Source organism: Doryrhamphus excisus, linkage group LG14 (genome assembly GCF_037039965.1).
Source record: "Doryrhamphus excisus strain RoL-2023G ecotype Guam linkage group LG14, RoL_Dexc_Guam_v1.1, whole genome shotgun sequence".
In the NCBI taxonomy this organism is placed as follows: Eukaryota; Metazoa; Chordata; class Actinopteri; order Syngnathiformes; family Syngnathidae; genus Doryrhamphus; species Doryrhamphus excisus.
This window is the reverse complement of record NC_136370.1, coordinates 2,122,050-2,141,958: the sequence shown is the minus strand read 5'-3', so window position 1 is coordinate 2,141,958 and position 19,909 is coordinate 2,122,050. Positions and strand designations below refer to the sequence as shown.

At 43.5% G+C, this 19,909-nt stretch overlaps 1 protein-coding gene across 5 annotated transcripts in view; it reads right to left on the bottom strand.

Moving 5' to 3' along the window:
• smoc1 (SPARC related modular calcium binding 1) overlaps positions 1–19,909 on the bottom strand; it is a 46,701-nt gene that overhangs the window by 3,530 nt on the left and 23,262 nt on the right. For 4 of the 5 annotated variants that reach the window (XM_078796034.1, XM_078796035.1, XM_078796036.1 and 1 more), the window contains 5 exons: positions 11,956–12,148; positions 11,546–11,628; positions 5,080–5,185; positions 3,606–3,850; positions 3,309–3,342 (listed from right to left, as the gene is read on the bottom strand). In XM_078796034.1, coding sequence (XP_078652160.1) covers positions 3,309–3,342; positions 3,606–3,850; positions 5,080–5,185; positions 11,546–11,628; positions 11,956–12,148 — 661 coding nt within the window. The remainder of the gene's footprint in view (positions 1–3,308; positions 3,343–3,605; positions 3,851–5,079; positions 5,186–11,545; positions 11,629–11,955; positions 12,149–19,909) is intronic. The other variant, XM_058078489.2, reaches the window with a different exon arrangement.

Here is a 19,909-nt window from a genome sequence, read left to right as displayed (position 1 = left end):
ATCATTATCATTATCATTATCAATATCATGCCCCAAGACAGCTGGGAAAGGCTCCAGCACCCTTGAGACCCTTGTGAGGCTAAGTGGTAGAAAATGAATGAATGAATGAATATCAATATTATCATTATGGTTATCATTATCAATAACATTATCACTATCAATATCACGCCCAAAGACAGCTGGGATAGACTCCAGCACCCTCGTGAGGATAAGCAGTAGAAAATGAATGAATGAATATCAATATCCTTATGGTTATCATTATTGATGTCATTATCATTATGGTTATCATTATCAATATCATGCCCGAAGACAGCTGGGATAGGCTCCAGCACTCCTGCAACCCTCATGAGGATAAGCGGTAGAAAGTGAATGAATGAATGAATATCAATATTATCATTATGGTTATCATTATCAATAACATTATCACTATCAATATCACGGCCAAAGACAGCTGGGATAGACTCCAGCACCCTCGTGAGGATAAGCAGTAGAAAATGAATGAATGAATGAATGAATATCAATATCCTTATGGTTATCATTATTGATGTCATTATCATTATGGTTATCATTATCAATATCATGCCCGAAGACAGCTGGGATAGGCTCCAGCACTCCTGCAACCCTCATGAGGATAAGCGGTAGAAAATGAATGAATGAATGAATATCAATATTATCATTATGGTTATCATTATCAATAACATTATCACTATCAATATCACGCCCAAAAACAGCTGGGATAGACTCCAGCACCCTCGTGAGGATAAGCAATAGAAAATGAATGAATGAATGAATATCAATATCCTTACGGTTATCATTATCGATGTCATTATCATTATGGTTATCATTATCAATATCATGCCCGAAGACAGCTGGGATAGGCTCCAGCACTCCTGCAACCCTCATGAGGATAAGCGGTAGAAAGTGAATGAATGAATGAATATCAATATTATCATTATGGTTATCATTATCAATAACATTATCACTATCAATATCACGCCCAAAGACAGCTGGGATAGACTCCAGCACCCTCGTGAGGATAAGCAGTAGAAAATGAATGAATGAATATCAATATCCTTATGGTTATCATTATCGATGTCATTATCATTATGGTTATCATTATCAATATCATGCCCGAAGACAGCTGGGATAGGCTCCAGCACTCCTGCAACCCTCATGAGGATAAGCAGTAGAAAATGAATGAATGAATATCAATATCCTTATGGTTATCATTATCGATATCATTATCATTATGGTTATCATTATCAATATCATGCCCGAAGACAGCTGGGATAGGCTCCAGCACCCTCGTGAGGATAAGCGGTAGAAAATGAATGAATGAATGTATTGTATGGTTTACCATGAAACCATCACATTGTTTTTGTCACTTAAGAATGAATATCTTTCATAAAGGTTCATATTCTTTCTATTTCCCAATCCAAGAAAAGCTTCCATGAAAGCTTCCCAAACTTGGATGTGGCGAGACATCACCTGTCCTTATTCGGAGCCTTTTCCCAGACATGTCTAAAGGGCTCTGGGACGCTCTCCGAGGCAGCAGGTTCGAGCTCATGAAACGCTATTTTGCTGCTGTAGAAAAAAAACCTGTTTTCGGGTGTCACGCTAACGATTAACAGCCGCCCTGAGTTTTGACTAACAAAATAAAACAAAAGTCAACATCGGTCGGCTCTGCAATGGAGTCCATTCACAGCTGGCTAATGAGGGGCAACCGAAGGATGCAACAAGCATCCAGACTTGTTCTTCCAGAGCCGTGCGTAAATACCCTCCAGCCCTCAAGTCAACCTAGCAGGTCTAATGAGGGCATGAACGCTCGTCTAATTACAAATGGCGCCTTGTGTCTTTTCTACACGACAATTACACATTATTTTCTCATGCTTATCCTCACCAGGGTGGCGGGGGTGCTGGAGCCTATCCCAGCTGTCTTGTGGCAAGAGGCGGGGTCCACACTGGACTGGTGGCTAGCAAATCACAGGGCACATATAGACAAACAACCATTCACACTCTCATTCATATCTATGGACAATTTGTGTGGCTAATTAACCTAGCATGTTTTTGGAATGTGGGAGGAAACCGCAGTACCCGGAGAAAATCCAGGAAGAACATGCAAACTCCGCACAGAGATGGCCGAGGGTGGAATTGAACTTTGGTCTCGTAGCCGTGAGGCCTGTCTGCTAACCACTTCACCACTGTGCAGCCTGTTTAATTTCAACATCTTGTAAGTATGACTTTATTCCCATAATATTTGGATTTCATTCTTACTTTTTCTGCGAACTAATTTTCCAAAAATGAAATTGTTTTCTATATTATTTCACCTTCCAAAATTATGTTATTTTTCCACTTGTTATTCTTGTAATATTATTGCGGATTTAAATTTTTTTCTTCTTATTTAGGTTTCTTATAGTTCTAGAATGTGTTTTTAATGGGCCAATTAAAAAAACTAACCACAAAAAACAGCCATGTACTGCAAAAAGCCCCTGGGCCACACTTTGGACACCATCGACCTATCTTGTCATCAAGATTTGGTCCCTAGAGGCACCCCAAACCGTGTGAATACATTGCCACCTTGAGTACAATGAGTACAACGCCAACTAGCACTCGGCAACAGCATCCTGACTTACGATCAAGGATCAAAGATCAAGGATCAAAGATCAAGGATCAAAGATCAAGGATCAAGGCCATTTAAAATGCTATCCGACTATCCGATGGCTGTCTAGCTGAGATGTTCCTGCTCATGACCCCTATAAAGAAGGTTCAAGAGGCGAGACCGCACATCGCCCAGACTTGGTATACCGAGGCCTCACCCTGGAGCTGGACCCGGGGCCTGGTGGTCGGGCCTTCACCCATGGGGCCAGATCTGGTTCTAAGGGAAATGCAAGGGTGAGGAGCTCCGTCACGCGGGAGGGACTAGAGCCGCTTCTCCTTCACATGGAGAGGAGCCAGTTGAGGTGGCTCGGGCATCTAGTCCGGATCCCTGATGAGGTGTTCCGGGGGAAAGCCCCCTTGGCAGACCTAGGACACGCTGGAGGGATTAGGTCTCACAGCTGGCCTGGGAACACCTTGGTGTCCTCCTGGAGGACCTGGAGGAGCTGGTCGGGGACCGGGAATTCTGGGCCTCGCTACTGAGACTGCTGCCCCCGCGACCCGGACCCGGATAAGCGGAGGAAAATGGATGGATGGAGGGATTATGTCACGAGTTCCAGACAAATATGAATATGATTATTGGGATTATTGAGGAGCGTATTAATATGTTACTGACTATAAAAATATTAGTAAAAGAGGCATTGGTCCCTTGCCTTGTCCCGTGGTTGCTGCCTGCTGTTGAACCACCTGCAAAAGCCAAATAAAAAGAATAATTAACAAGATGGAAGATTTTTCCGGTTTTAAAAAGGGGAAGCAATCTGACATAAAAAGTCTGTTCCAGTGTCAAACTGGAGCCTCTAAAAAAGAAGTCTAATGTTAAAACCACAACAAAGTACGACGTGGATCGTGGCAAGACGCTCGCTTGGCGTCACGCACGGCGGTCGGAAGTGGCGTGCAGCTCAATCCCCGACCCTGAGATATCTCATCCATCATGTCAGCCACGCTCTTACCGTCCTTGCCGACGCCCAGGCAGCCCTTGAGCTCCGGCAGGGAAATGGCCTTGTCCTTGTTCAGGTCGCAGTATTCGCTGAACTTGCGTCCGCATTTCTTGGGCTTGGCTTTCTTCTTCAGGTATCTCTTGAAGGGCTTCAGCTCCTTCTTGTTGATGTCCTGGCTGCTGTTGATGTCCAGCTGGGCAAAGTACCAGTGGACCACCCGCTCCTCTAGCGTGTGACTGGGGTCTGGTTCCACAAACCTGGTGGGCATCACCAAACATTTACAGTCAGAAGTGAGTACAGCCATCGCATCTTTGGAGTACTTTTAGAGTACTCGGTGTACAGCTGGTATACATTTCCTTACAACAAGTCACATATATTATTATTATTATTATTATTATTATTATTATTATTATTATTATTATTATTCATTCATTTATTCATTTTCTACCGCTTTTCCTCACGAGGTTCGCTGGGGTTGCTGGAGCCTATCCCAGCTGTCTTCGGGCGAGAGGCGGGGTACACCCTGGACTGGTGGCCAGCCAATCACAGGGCACATATAGACAAACAACCATTCACACTCACATTCATACCTATGGACAATTTGGAGTGGCTAATTAACCTAGCATGTTTTTTTTGGAATGTGGGAGGAAACCGGAGTACCCGGAGAAAACCCACGCATGCACGGGGAGAACATGCAAACTCCACACAGAGATAGCCGAGGGTGGAATTGAACCCTGGTCTCCTAGCTGTGAGGTCTGCGCGCTAACCACTAGACCGCCGTGCCGCCCTCTTTATGATCATATTATATTATTTTATATTTTATATTATATTCATGATCATGGGTGCACGGTGGTCGTGTGGTTAGCGTGCAGACCTCACAGCTAGGAGAACTGAGTTCAATTCCACCCTCGGACATCTCTGTGTGGAGTTTACATGTTCTCCTCGTGCATGCGTGGGTTTTCTCCGGGTACTGCGGTTCCCTCCCACATTCCAAAAACATGCTAGGTTAATTAGCCACTCCAAATTGTCCATAGGTATGAATGTGAGTATGAATGTGAGTGTGAATGGTTGTTTGTTTTCTATAAGCGGTAGAAAATGAATGAATATTCATGATCATGCTATCTATCAGCTATTTAGACAACAGGAACATTTACAACATGCTGGTGCACGTCGCCCCCCCCTCCCCCCCACCTCGGTGCTGTATTTCTATACAGGCGCTGTTACATCTCCTTTTAATCACGAAAGAATGCACTGTTTTTATCCACATAGCCAAAGGTTGGCAAGCGTATTCCCCTTTAAATCAAAATGCATCTCATTCCCCATCTGAAGTGTATCAGTTCTGCTAACTAAGAGGTGTTTCTAATATTCTAGTGTGAAATAAGAACCATAACTGGTGGAGGAAGTGAAAGCTAGAGTTTCAAAAGAAGGGCGCTCGGAGGAGGAGCACAGGTATGTGTTGTGTTCTTATCAAGCGTGTCATACCCACCTCCCTCCACCAGAGGGGGCCGGTGAATTTATGGCTTGAACCATGTCGGTGGTGAGCGCATCCAACAGGCTCGTAATGAATTCTACTTTCTTCCCCTCGGGGCAACCTGGAATAAATCAACACACGACAGAAAAAAATTAGCGTCGACTACTAATTCCAATCGTTACGGCGTCGTTAAAGACTCGCCATGATGAAGAAAATGGAGCGTACGCGATGACAACGTTTCATTTCGAGACACATGGCGAGAGCCGACCTGTAAACTTTTATGACACGATTCCAAACACCTTAGGTAGCCGTGTTATGGCCCAGATGTACCACCTTCATAGTAAAGCAAAGCCGCGGACGTTTTTTATCGTCATTTCCAACGCAGCTGTGTAGTAAACTAATCTCTTTTTATTGGTCCGCCCCTTCTTGTGGCCTCCTTCCTCTTTTTGGGGCTTTGCATGTTCACTCGCTCAGGAGTACCTTTGCACGTTATTCTTTAAAGAATGCTATTGCTCCTAAACAGTCGAACGAATAAAGTGCTAATACTCCGTACGAGTATAGGCCAACGGGGTCCAGCAGAACAATCTGGCATGGTATGAATGGAGCACAGGGGTCCTCAATGACATTTGTCCAATTTCCGGTTCTTCTCAGCAGACACTGTGAGCCCCAAGTGGGTGTCAGGAACAGTAGTTGTACAAAGGCTAAATGTGGCTACCGCCATCCCTCGCCACATGAGGATACCAATTTTGCAAATTTTATGTCACAGTATTATAGTGGTAGCTTACCGCGACATAATTCACCCCAGAACCATCGATAAGGGAGGGGTTGCGACCAGGAGGGGTGCGCGCAAGGGACGGGGGTTTTTAGGCTTCCTGTTGTGGTTGAGAGACGGGACTTTCATGTCTCACGTAGCAAAGAGTCCAAGTTAATGTTTGCAAGAAAAATAAAGTTTTCTCCCAAATTCGACTCCAGTTCTAGTATATTAATAAATACATCATGTTGTTTTGTGGTTGAATATGGCTTATTAGGATTAAAAAAGGACGAGATGGATTCTACTATATCATGTATCTATTTATATCAGGGGTCTCAAACACACGGCCCGCGGGCCAAACGTGGCCCGCAGGACACTAATTTGAGGCCCCCGCCTTGATATGAAAGTTTAATGTTAGTGCGGCCCGTGCAAGTTTGATATGGATGCTGTATGGTATCATGTACCCAGAAAAAATTATTACGTTTAATTAATGTTCATGTTAAAGGTTAAATAACTGTTAATAGTTATCCTCCCTATCTGTGTGGAAGTGGTAAGTTTTTTATATGGATGCTGTATGGTATCATGTACCCAGAAAAAATTATTACATTAATTAATGTTCATGTTAAAGGTTAAATAACTGTTAATAGTTATCCTCCCTATCCGTGTGGAAGTGGTAAGTTTTTTATATGGATGCTGTATGGTATCATGTACCCAGAAAAAATTATTACGTTTAATTAATGTTCATGTTAAAGGTTAAATAACTGTTAATAGTTATCCTCCCTATCCGTGTGGAAGTGGTAAGTTTTTTATATGGATGCTGTATGGTATCATGTACCCAGAAAAAATTATTACGTTTAATTAATGTTCATGTTAAAGGTTAAATAACTGTTAATAGTTATCCTCCCTATCCGTGTGGAAGTGGTAAGTTTTTTATATGGATGCTGTATGGTATCATGTACCCAGAAAAAATTATTACGTTTGATTCATGTTCATGTTAAAGGTTAAATAACTGTTAATAGTTATTCTCCCTATCCGTGTGGAAGTGGTAAGTTTTTGGCTATTTAAGAAGACCCTGCAGTTGCGCAATATGTTGTAAATAAAAAGAGTATAAATGTGACTATAGTCGTGTTTTGTCATGTCTACAGGGCTCTAATAATGCTTTGTTCATTTTAATCTGAAAAAAATCATTTGTCTACCCACCAACTATATGTGCTTTCTTAAGTTTTTATTATTATTATTTTTATTTATTTATTACTGATTGATTAATTTTCTTTATTCTTGATTTGTTTATTTATTTTTCATCTTATTTTGTGCAGAAAAATAAAAATTAAGATATTTGAGAACAGTGGAATGTTTTATCAGAGCTTTTCTTGTAGAAAATCGGAACCAAAGCAAAGTTTTTAAATTTTTTTTTGTTTTTAATAAATGCGTTTTTTTTTTTTTTTTGGAAAACCTGATGCCGCCCAGTCTCACCCAGACCCGAGCTCCAGTGGCCCCCAAGTAAATTGAGTTTGAGACCCCTGATTTATATGATCCAACTTCCATCTGTTCAAAAAGTTGCCATTCCATACGACATATATTGATCGATCAAGGTCGTTTAAGGTCATCAATGGAGTGCATCATAGTATTGCATTTAAGCACTTTCATGATAAAGACGTTACTCCATTCAGTCTGCCAGTCTGTGATGTCATCACCATGCGCCGGCAGACAAAACGTATGTAGCCCGACAATCCGGCGAGGAAGAAATAATTAAACCACCACTGTGGTCCAGCGTATGGAATAACTTTTGGAAGCAACGTACGTTGCTCGCTGTCTGTAGGTGACGTAAAGGTTAGCTAAAATACCACGGCAACACGACGCATGTCTCCAACAACCTGCTAAGACGCCATGGATGTTTACAGTAGCTCGTAGCAGGCAACGCTACTGCTAATTCAACCTGACGACATGTTGGTTGGTTGATACAAATGTATTACTCTTTTGAATGAATATTGTTTAGTGACCCCCCAAGCTTGCCGGAACTGATTTCTTACTAGACGCTCCCGCTTTAAATGATCACCAGTTATTTGTCTGACGGCTCTGGAACGGCTGGGAAATACCCGATTTCATTGTGTCGTTCAGAGCATCCCTCGGCACCCTCACCCCCAGCGGCGTCCAACACCCACCGCAGCCTCACTCACGGCTTCCCATCATAAAACACGGCACACATCTGTGACGCAGCCAGGAGCCGCGCTCCACTCTGTGAAGTCACCAGATGGGGGAATCAAAGCAGGAGTTACAAGTGCTGCCTTCGCCACAGCGGAAACAAAGCGAGGTGAGCGGTAATGAGTAGGAACAAGGTTATGACCTCTGCATGTCCGATCCTTGCTGCACGGAATTCAAGAAATAACTCATGGCAAAACAGGAAGGTGGTGTGCCGTAGCCTCATTGTGTCTTTGGAGAGAGTCACGTGAAGCTCGGCCTTACTAAAATCACATATCTTGTGTACAGATAGTTGGAATACAAAAAAAAACACGGTTGCTTCCTACACAACGGAATTAAAAAAATAACTCATGGCAAAACAGGAAGGTGGTGTGCTGTAGTCTCATCGTGTCTTTGGGGAGAGTCACGTGACAGCTCGGTCTTACTAAAATCACATATTTTGTGTACAGATAGTTGGAATACGAAAGAAAACACATTTGCTTCCTACACGACGGAATTCAAAAAATAACTCATGGCAAAACAGGAAGGTGGTGTGCCGTAGCCTCATCGTGTCTTTGGGGAGAGTCACGTGACAGGTCGGCCTTACTAAAATCACATATTTTATGTAACGATAGTTGGAATATGAAAGAAAACACGGTTGCTTCCTATATGACGGAATTAAAAAAATAACTCTTGGCAAAACAGGAAGGTGGTGTGCCGTAGTCTCATCGTGTCTTTGGGGAGAGTCACGTGACAGGTCGGCCTTACTAAAATCACATATTTTATGTACAGATAGTTGGAATACGAAAGAAAACACGGTTGCTTCCAACATGACGGAACTCAAAAAATAACTCATGGCAAAACAGGAAGGTGGTGTGCCGTAGCCTCATCGTGTTTTTGGAGAGAGTCACGTGACGGATCGGCTTAACTAAAATCAAATATTTTATGTAACGATAGTTGGAATACGAAAGAAAACATGGTTGCTTCCTATATGACGGAATTCAAAAAATAACCCATGGCAAAACAGGAAGGTGGTGTGCCGTAGGCCGTAGCCTCATCGTGTCTTTGGGGAGAGTCACGTGACAGGTCGGCCTTACTAAAATCACATATTTTATGTACAGATAGTTGGATTACGAAAGAAAATACGCTTGCTTCCTACACGACGGAATTCAGAAAATAACTCATGGCAAAACAGGAAGGTGGTGTGCCGTAGCCTCATCGTGTCTTTGGGGAGAGTCACGTGACAGGTCGGCCTTACTAAAATCACATATTTTATGTGCAGATAGTTGGAATACGAAAGAAAACATGGTTGCTTCCTACACAACGGAACTCAAAAAATAACTCATGGCAAAACAGGAAGGTGGTGTACCGTAGCCTCATCGTGTCTTTGGGGAGAGTCACGTGACAGGTCGGCCTTACTAAAATCACATATTTTATGTAACGATAGTTGGAATACGAAAGAAAACACGGTTGCTTCCTATATGACGGAATTAAAAAAATAACTCTTGGCAAAACAGGAAGGTGGTGTGCCGTAGCCTCATCGTGTCTTTGGGGGGAGTCACGTGACAGGTCGGCCTTACTAAAATCACATATATTATGTACAGATAGTTGGATTACGAAAGAAAACACGGTTGCTTCCTGCATGACAGAACTCAAAAAATAACTCATGGCAAAACAGGAAGGTGGTGTGCCGTAGCCTCATGGTGTCTTTGGGGAGAGTCACGTGATGGGTCGGCTTAACTAAAATCAAATATTTTATGTAACGATAGTTGGAATACGAAAGAAAACATGGTTGCTTCCTATATGACGGAATTAAAAAATAACTCTTGGCAAAACAGGAAGGTGGTGTGCCGTAGCCTCATCGTGTCTTTGGGGAGAGTCACGTGACAGGTTGGCCTTACTAAAATCACATAGTTTATGTAACGATAGTTGGAATACAAAAGAAAACACGGTTGCTTCCTATATGACGGAATTAAAAAAATAACTCTTGGCAAAACAGGAAGGTGGTGTGCCGTAGCCTCATCGTGTCTTTGGGGGGAGTCACGTGACAGGTCGGCCTTACTAAAATCACATATTATGTACAGATAGTTGGATTACGAAAGAAAACACGGTTGCTTCCTACATGACGGAACTCAAAAAATAACTCATGGCAAAACAGGAAGGTGGTGTGCCGTAGTCTCATCGTGTCTTTGGGGAGAGTCACGTGACAGGTCGGCCTTACTAAAATCACATATATTATGTACAGATAGTTGGATTACGAAAGAAAACACGGTTGCTTCCTACATGACAGAACTCAAAAAATAACTCATGGCAAAACAGGAAAGTGGTGTGACGTAGCCTCATTGTGTCTTTGGGGAGAGTCACGTGACAGCTCGGCCTTACTAAAATCACATATTTTGTGTACAGATAGTTGGAATACAAAAGAAAACACGGTTGCTTCCTACACAACGGAATTAAAAAAATAACTCATGGCAAAACAGGAAGGTGGTGTGCTGTATTCTTATCGTGTCTTTGGGGAGAGTCACGTGACAGCTCGGTCTTACTAAAATCACATATTTTGTGTACAGATAGTTGGAATACGAAAGAAAACACATTTGCTTCCTACACGACGGAATTCAAAAAATAACTCATGGCAAAACAGGAAGGTGGTGTGCCGTAGCCTCATCGTGTCTTTGGGGAGAGTCACGTGACAGGTCGGCCTTACTAAAATCACATATTTTATGTAACGATAGTTGGAATATGAAAGAAAACACGGTTGCTTCCTATATGACGGAATTAAAAAAACAACTCTTGGCAAAACAGGAAGGTGGTGTGCCGTAGTCTCATCGTGTCTTTGGGGAGAGTCACGTGACAGGTCGGCCTTACTAAAATCACATATTTTATGTACAGATAGTTGGAATACGAAAGAAAACACGGTTGCTTCCAACATGACGGAACTCAAAAAATAACTCATGGCAAAACAGGAAGGTGGTGTGCCGTAGCCTCATCGTGTTTTTGGAGAGAGTCACGTGACGGATCGGCTTAACTAAAATCAAATATTTTATGTAACGATAGTTGGAATACGAAAGAAAACATGGTTGCTTCCTATATGACGGAATTCAAAAAATAACCCATGGCAAAACAGGAAGGTGGTGTGCCGTAGGCCGTAGCCTCATCGTGTCTTTGGGGAGAGTCACGTGACAGGTCAGCCTTACTAAAATCACATATTTTATGTACAGATAGTTGGATTACGAAAGAAAATACGCTTGCTTCCTACACGACGGAATTCAGAAAATAACTCATGGCAAAACAGGAAGGTGATGTGCCGTAGCCTCATCGTGTCTTTGGGGAGAGTCACGTGACAGGTCGGCCTTACTAAAATCACATATTTTATGTGCAGATAGTTGGAATACAAAAGAAAACACGCTTGCTTCCTACACGACGGAATAAAAAAAATAACTCATGGCAAAACAGGAAGGTGGTGTACAAAGGAACGTTTGTATCAACACTACATCCTGGCGTACGGTCATGTGATCCAAAGGTTCATTGACAGCAGGAGAAAGTGAGGAAAACCTGTCAGGTCTCTGCCTTGGAAAAGGTCCTCCGAGTCTGAGACGTGAGACCGCGCCGCTCTGTCACATTCTGGCGTCTGGTACCTGTTAGAAGAAAAACACGAGACATGAACGGAGGAGGAATATAATGAAAGGAAAATTGTGTGAAAAAGCTGAGCTGAAATCAATAACCGACTCTCTGGCTACCCATCTCTCAAAGCCGCCGGGCCCATCTTTTTATAGGCTGAAATAAATTGAACTTAGCATCTACAAGGCTAATAAAAGCCATAACACTTATCCACCGTATGACTCCTTTTCTCCTGGCTTTTGTGTCCGGAATGGAAAATTACACAACATGTTGTCCGACGGCTTGCAGGGCCAAGTGTGTATTTCCATTGCGTGATATAACCTGCCTCGGGTTGCAGTTCTTACCTGGTGGAGGTTCCCGGAATGGGTCTTCCTGTGTCTACCAGCACGCACCAGCAGTAACCTGTGGACTGGTGGCATTGGACGGCTTTGTAAAGACCTCCGGGAGCGCAGTCAGGGATGAAAATGGCCTCTCGGGGATTCTGCCGGGCCTCGTCCAGGGCGCTCTGCCTCTCTTGGTCGCAAGAGGGAACTTTCTCTGAAGGGATAAAAAAATACACTCAGTACACTTAAGTGTCATCATCACTCCTACGACTGAAGATGGGAAGACGCAAATGTTTGACAAAACGTTCCGACACCTTGTCCCTTGTCTCTGTATTTACACTTGCATCCATTTGGGACATCTGTCACCCTTAAGACGAGCACACCGGAGCTTTGTGGTTGTCATGGAGATGGAGTGTGCTCTTGTCGCATCGGCCATTTTTGGCTTTGGAAATTTGAAAGGGCCTGCAGTGTGCTCTCGAAGGCCACAACACTCACACGCATCGTTGTCAGCGAATGATAGCAATTTGGCAAAGTTTAGCTACCAATGTATGAAAACAACATTTAGCAGTAGCTGTTATTTAAAGAGTAAAAAAAAAAAACGTAACAAGCAGGGATCCTACTACGGTTTATACTCTAATTGCCCCAATGTGATTTTGTGTTTAATTTTGTGTTTAGGGCCGGTAAACAATGAGTCACAGGCCGCAAAAGGACCCCGCTCCAGACATTGGACACACCCGCCTTCAATATGGTGTCAATGTAGTTGGTAGTCATAAAAAATGTGCAGATAGTTGGAATACGAAAGAAAACACGGTTGCTTCCTACACGACGGAACTCAAAAAATAACTCATGGCAAAACAGGAAGTTGGTGTGCCGTAGCCTCATCGTGTCTTTGGGGAGAGTCACGTGACGGGTCGGCCTTACTAAAATCACATATTTTATGTAACGATAGTTGGAATACGAAAGAAAACACGGTTGCTTCCTACACGACGGAACTCAAAAAATAACTCATGTCAAAACAGGAAGGTGGTGTGCCGTAGTCTCATCGTGTCTTTGGGGAGAGTCACGTGACGGGTCGGCCTTACTAAAATCACATATTTTATGTAACGATAGTTGGAATACGAAAGAAAACACGGTTGCTTCGTATATGACGGAATTAAAAAAATAACTCATGGCAAAACAGGAAGGTGGTGTGTCGTAGTCTCATCGTGTCTTTGGGGAGAGTCACGTGACGGGTCGGCCTTACTAAAATCACATATTTTATGTAACGATAGTTGGAATACGAAAGAAAACACGGTTGCTTCCTATATGACGGAATTCAAAAAATAACTCATGGCAAAACAGGAAGGTGGTGTGCCGTAGTCTCATCGTGTCTTTGGGGAGAGTCACGTGACGGGTCGGCCTTACTAAAATCACATATTTTATGTAACGATAGTTGGAATACGAAAGAAAACACGGTTGCTTCGTATATGACGGAATTAAAAAAATAACTCATGGCAAAACAGGAAGGTGGTGTGTCGTAGTCTCATCGTGTCTTTGGGGAGAGTCACGTGACGGGTCGGCCTTACTAAAATCACATATTTTATGTAACGATAGTTGGAATACGAAAGAAAACACGGTTGCTTCCTATATGACGGAATTCAAAAAATAACTCATGGCAAAACAGGAAGGTGGTGTGCCGTAGTCTCATCGTGTCTTTGGGGAGAGTCACGTGACGGGTCGGGCTTACTAAAATCACATATTTTATGTAACGATAGTTGGAATACGAAAGAAAACACGCTTGCTTCCTATATGACGGAATTAAAAAAATAACTCATGGCAAAACAGGAAGGTGGTGTGCCGTAGTCTCATCGTGTCTTTGGGGAGAGTCACGTGACGGGTCGGCCTTACTAAAATCACATATTTTATGTAACGATAGTTGGAATATGAAAGAAAACACGGTTGCTTCCTATATGACGGAATTCAAAAAATAACTCATGGCAAAACAGGAAGGTGGTGTGCCGTAGTCTCGTCGTGTCTTTGGGGAGAGTCACGTGACGGGTCGGCCTTACTAAAATCACATATTGTATGTAACGATAGTTGGAATACGAAAGAAAACACGGTTGCTTCCTATATGACGGAATTCAAAAAATAACTCATGGCAAAACAGGAAGGTGGTGTGCCGTAGTCTCATCGTGTCTTTGGGGAGAGTCACGTGACGGGTCGGCCTTACTAAAATCACATATTTTATGTAACGATAGTTAGAATACGAAAGAAAACATGCTTGCTTCCTATATGACGGAATTCAAAAAATAACTCATGTCAAAACAGGAAGGTGGTGTGCCGTAGTCTCATCGTGTCTTTGGGGAGAGTCACGTGACAGGTCGGCCTTACTAAAATCACATATTTTATGTAAAGATAGTTGGAATACGAAAGAAAACACGGTTGCTTCCTATATGACGGAATTCAAAAAATAACTCATGGCAAAACAGGAAGTTGGTGTGCCGTAGCCTCATCGTGTCTTTGGGGAGAGTCACGTGACGGGTCGGCCTTACTAAAATCACATATTTTATGTAACGATAGTTGGAATACGAAAGAAAACACGGTTGCTTCCTACACGACGGAACTCAAAAAATAACTCATGGCAAAACAGGAAGTTGGTGTGCCGTAGCCTCATCGTGTCTTTGGGGAGAGTCACGTGACGGGTCGGCCTTACTAAAATCACATATTTTATGTAACGATAGTTAGAATACAAAAGAAAACATGCTTGCTTCCTATATGACGGAATTCAAAAAATAACTCATGTCAAAACAGGAAGGTGGTGTGCCGTAGTCTCATCGTGTCTTTGGGGAGAGTCACGTGACAGGTCGGCCTTACTAAAATCACATATTTTATGTAAAGATAGTTGGAATACGAAAGAAAACACGGTTGCTTCCTATATGACGGAATTCAAAAAATAACTCATGGCAAAACAGGACGGTGGTGTGCCGTAGTCTCATCGTGTCTTTGGGGAAAGCCACGTGATGGGTCGGCCTTACTAAAATCACATATTTTATGTAACGATAGTTGGAATACGAAAGAAAACACGGTTGCTTCCTATATGACGGTATTCAAAAAATAACTCATGGCAAAACAGGAAGGTGGTGTGCCGTAGTCTCATCGTGTCTTTGGGGAGAGTCACGTGACGGGTCGGCCTTACTAAAATCACATATTTTATGTAACGATAGTTGGAATACGAAAGAAAACACGGTTGCTTCCTATATGACGGTATTCAAAAAATAACTCATGGCAAAACAGGAAGGTGGTGTGCCGTAGTCTCATCGTGTCTTTGGGGAGAGTCACGTGACGGGTCGGCCTTACTAAAATCACATATTGTATGTAACGATAGTTGGAATACGAAAGAAAACACGGTTGCTTCCTATATGACGGTATTCAAAAAATAACTCATGGCAAAACAGGAAGGTGGTGTGCCGTAGCCTCATCGTGTCTTTGGGGAGAGTCACGTGACAGGTCGGCCTTACTAAAATCACATATTTTGGCAAAGTTTAGCTACTAATGTATGAAAACAACATTTAGCAGTAGCTGTTATTTAAAGAGTAAGCAGGGATCCTACTACGGTTTCTACTCTAATTGCCCCAATGTGATTTTGTGTTTAATTTTGTGTTTAGGGCCGGTAAACAATGAGTCACAGGCCGCAAAAGGACCCCGATCCACACATTGGACACGCCCGCCTTCAATATGGTGTCAATGTAGTTGGTAGTCATAAAAAATGTGCAGCTGATTATTCCCATCGCAGCTCCGGTGGTCTGAGCAATTAAAGCGGAATTAGGACAACACGGCACAGTCGCTTTCTGCTTCGTGAGCACGACCAGACGTTTCCTTCCCACAGGGCTGGAAGTTGTCATAACAGTCATGTTTTTCTCTCCCATTGTTTTTTTCCATTGTGTCACAAAGCAATAAGTTTTGGCATCGGGATGACACCTTGTGTTCCTCATCACGGCGAGGCTCTGTCAAAAGGTCACCTTACCTGTTTTCATCTTGTTTCCAAGTGAACAAAAAAGCTTCTTTCTGGTTTTCGAAAAGGTCAAAAACGTGGCGTTAAAAATCTGTCTCGTGCCAGCGGGGCTGAGAAAACAGATCCCGGGGCCGATTTGGAGGTTTTAGTGAACAGTCCTTGGTCCACTTCCCTGCTCATGTTTACTTCAGAAGACACAGGGCCAATTCATTCCAGGTTGTTGTTCTTGTTGTGTTTAGCATCAGCGGCTGGCAACACTTTCAAATGCACAATAGCTACACCTACAGGACTTGGGAGGAACAACACAGACCCCCTGTACAGTTAAGTCCCTGTTGGGGGTCTTGGCTAAAGTCCTGCATTACCCAAAGTGACTTTTTAAATGATGTCTGACAGTAAGATGTGGGGTGTCAAACTCAATCGCTCGATAGGATGGGTAGGATGGGTAGGATGGGCAGGATGGGTCGGATGGGTATGATGGGTAGGATGGGTAGGATGGGTAGGATGGCTAGGATGGGTAGGATGGCTAGGATGGCTAGGATGGGTAGGATGGGTAGGATGGGTAGGATGGGTATGATGGGTAGGATGGGTAGGATGGGTATGATGGGTAGGATGGGTAGGATGGGTAGGATGGGTATGATGGGTAGGATGGGTAGGATGGGTATGATGGGTATGATGGGTAGGATGGCTAAGATGGGTAGGATGGATAGGATGGGTAGGATGGCTAGGATTGGTAGGATGGATAGGATGGGTAGGATGGATAGGATTGATAGGATGGATAGGATGGATAGGATGGGTATGACAGGTAGGATGGCTAGGACGGGTATGATGGGTATGACGGGTAGGATGGCTAGGATGGGTTAGATGGATAGGATGGAATGGATGAAATGGATGGAATGGATGGAATGGATGGATAGGATGGGCAGGATGGGTATGATTGGTAGGATGGCTAGGATTGGTAGGATGGGTAGGATGGATAGGATGGATAGGGTGGGTAGGATGGGTAGGATGGGTAGGATGGGTAGGATGGGTAGGATGGCTAGGATGGGTTAGATGGGTAGGATGGAATGGATGGGTAAGATGGGTAGGATGGGTAGGATGGATTGGATGGCCAGGATGGGTAGGATGGGTAGGATGGGTAGGATGGAATGGATGGGTAGGATGGATAGCATGCGTAGGATGGATAGGATGGGTATGACGGGTAGGATGGCAAGGACGGGTATGATGGGTATGACGGGTAGGATGGCTTGGATGGAATGGATGGGTAGGATGGATAGGATGGGTAGGATGGATAGGATGGGTAGGATAGCCAGGATGGCTAGGATGGGTAGGATCGGTAGGATGGATAGGATGGGTAGGATGGATAGGATGGGTAGGATGGCTAGGATGGGTAGGATGGCTAGGATGGCTAGGATGGGTAGGATGGGTAGGATGGGTATGATGGCTCGGATGGGTAGGATGGCTAGGATGGCTAGGATGGGTCTGATGGCTAGGATGGTAGGATGGGTAGGATGACTAGGATGGCTAGGATGGGTAGGATGGGTAGGATGGCTAGGATGGGTATGATGGCTAGGATGGCTAGGATGGGTCTGATGGCTAGGATGGCTAGGATGGGTAGGATGACTAGGATGGCTAGGATGGGTAGGATGGGTAGGATGGGTATGATGGGTATGATGGCTAGGATGGGTAGGATGGCTAGGATGGTAGGATGGGTATGATGGCTAGGATGGGTATGATGGGTAGGATGGCTAGGATGGTAGGATGGGTAGGATGGGTATGATGGGTATGATGGCTAGGATGGGTAGTGCGGCCCGGACACCTCTGCCCTTGCGTCTATTGTAGGAAAGAGTAGAATCGTATCCATCAATCAGCTGTCAACGTATTTGAGCATTTCGTATTTCTTCAGTGAACCACGGCTTTTCAAAACAAAAGTTAATAAATGCTGTTGTTGTGGCCTATTATTAGTATATATGTACTACATATAGGCACGTAGTACATGAAATGAAACGTATTCCCATCTTGAACAAAGGTGACTCAAGTGTCGTACTGTCACTCTGGTCCTGGCCAAGGTTCCTTCATGTGTAAATGACTTTGTACTGTTTATTCTATGGACTTTACGCTGGCGCCAGACGCTAGGATTTCCCCGACAAAATAGTTTTTGTGCGTGTGAAAGGAAAAGGACAGACAGACATGAAATCTAATCTACTGTTGGGTTGCTGTTTTTTAATTTTTTTTTTTATTGCTTTTGTTCATTCTCTTTCTTCCTTTGACAGGACTACAACGAGAGCCACGAAGCATCAGGAAAAAAGGGAAGTCGAGGCCATAAGGACAAAGTCACATCATTATGGAACTGTTTGCTTTTTGTGGTGGTGGTGGGGGGGTGCGGGGGGGCTGTATAATAGACAAAAGATGACCATGTGAAGCATCTCTTCTGAGAACAGACTCTTTTTTTATGCCTCTCACATTGGCCCTGGTCCTTCCGGCCCTGAGCCAAGTGAATTTTTAAACGTCAGTTCTCAGATCCCCTCTTTTTTTTTATTGTACGCCCGCCATCGCTGTCTTCCTCCCACCTTCCCTGAACCCTAACCTCTCCTCCTCCTCCGGTTCCCTTCATCCCGACAGCCTCCTTGCTGGAGTTAACCCCCGCCCATCATCTTGCCTGCCTGACATCCAATGGCTTTCAGCTGTGCCGTAATCACTGCAATATTGTTTCAAGTCTCTGCTGCTAAAATGCCGGAAAAGTTAGAAATAGGAACGCTCCCACTGGTGCTTTGTGGCGCTGCTAAAGGTGGCTGGCTATAATGAGGGCCTCCACTTCTTATACTAATACTGCAATACTGCAATACTGCAATACTGCACATCGCCTCACTTTTCCTGCTAATTTTCTCAACCAGCAAAAATGTCATGATGATGGATTTGTTTGTGTCTGTTTAATTTATATAAATTTCTATTTATATATTGGAAGAAAGTTCCAATAAAGTTGCATAAAGTTTAAATACTAAAGAATAAAGATGTGCTAATTATGAGAAAGATTACTCGGCAACATGATAATGTAGTGAGAATAAAGTCCAAATATGACGCAAATAATGTCATAACTAAGAAAAAAATGTACAATTTTTTTTTTTTTAAAAACGGCAAAGATGAGAAAAAAAGATCAAGTTGGCGGCACGGTGGGGGAGTGGTTAGCGCGCAGACCTCACAGCTAGGAGGACCAGGGTTCGATTCCACCCTTGTCTTTGGGGAGAGTCACGTGACGGGTCGGCCTTACTAAAATCACATATTTTATGTAACGATAGTTGGAATACGAAAGAAAACACGGTTGCTTCCTATATGACGGAATTCAAAAAATAACTCATGGCAAAACAGGAAGGTGGTGTGCCGTAGCCTCATCGTGTCTTTGGGGAGAGCCACGTGACGGGTCGGCCTTACTAAAATCACATATTTTATGTAACGATAGTTGGAATACGAAAGAAAACACGGTTGCTTCCTATATGACGGAATTCAAAAAATAACTCATGGCAAAACAGGAAGGTGGTGTGCCGTAGCCTCATCGTGTCTTTGGGGAGAGTCACGTGACGGGTCGGCCTTACTAAAATCACATATTTTATGTAACGATAGTTGGAATACGAAAGAAAACACGGTTGCTTCGTATATGACGGAATTCAAAAAATAACTCATGGCAAAACAGGAAGGTGGTGTGCCGTAGTCTCGTCGTGTCTTTGGGGAGAGTCACGTGACGGGTCGGCCTTACTAAAATCACATATTGTATGTAACGATAGTTGGAATACGAAAGAAAACACGGTTGCTTCCTATATGACGGAATTCAAAAAATAACTCATGGCAAAACAGGAAGGTGGTGTGCCGTAGGCTCATCGTGTCTTTGGGGAGAGTCACGTGACAGGTCGGCCTTACTAAAATCACATATTTTGGCAAAGTTTAGCTACTAATGTATGAAAACAACATTTAGCAGTAGCTGTTATTTAAAGA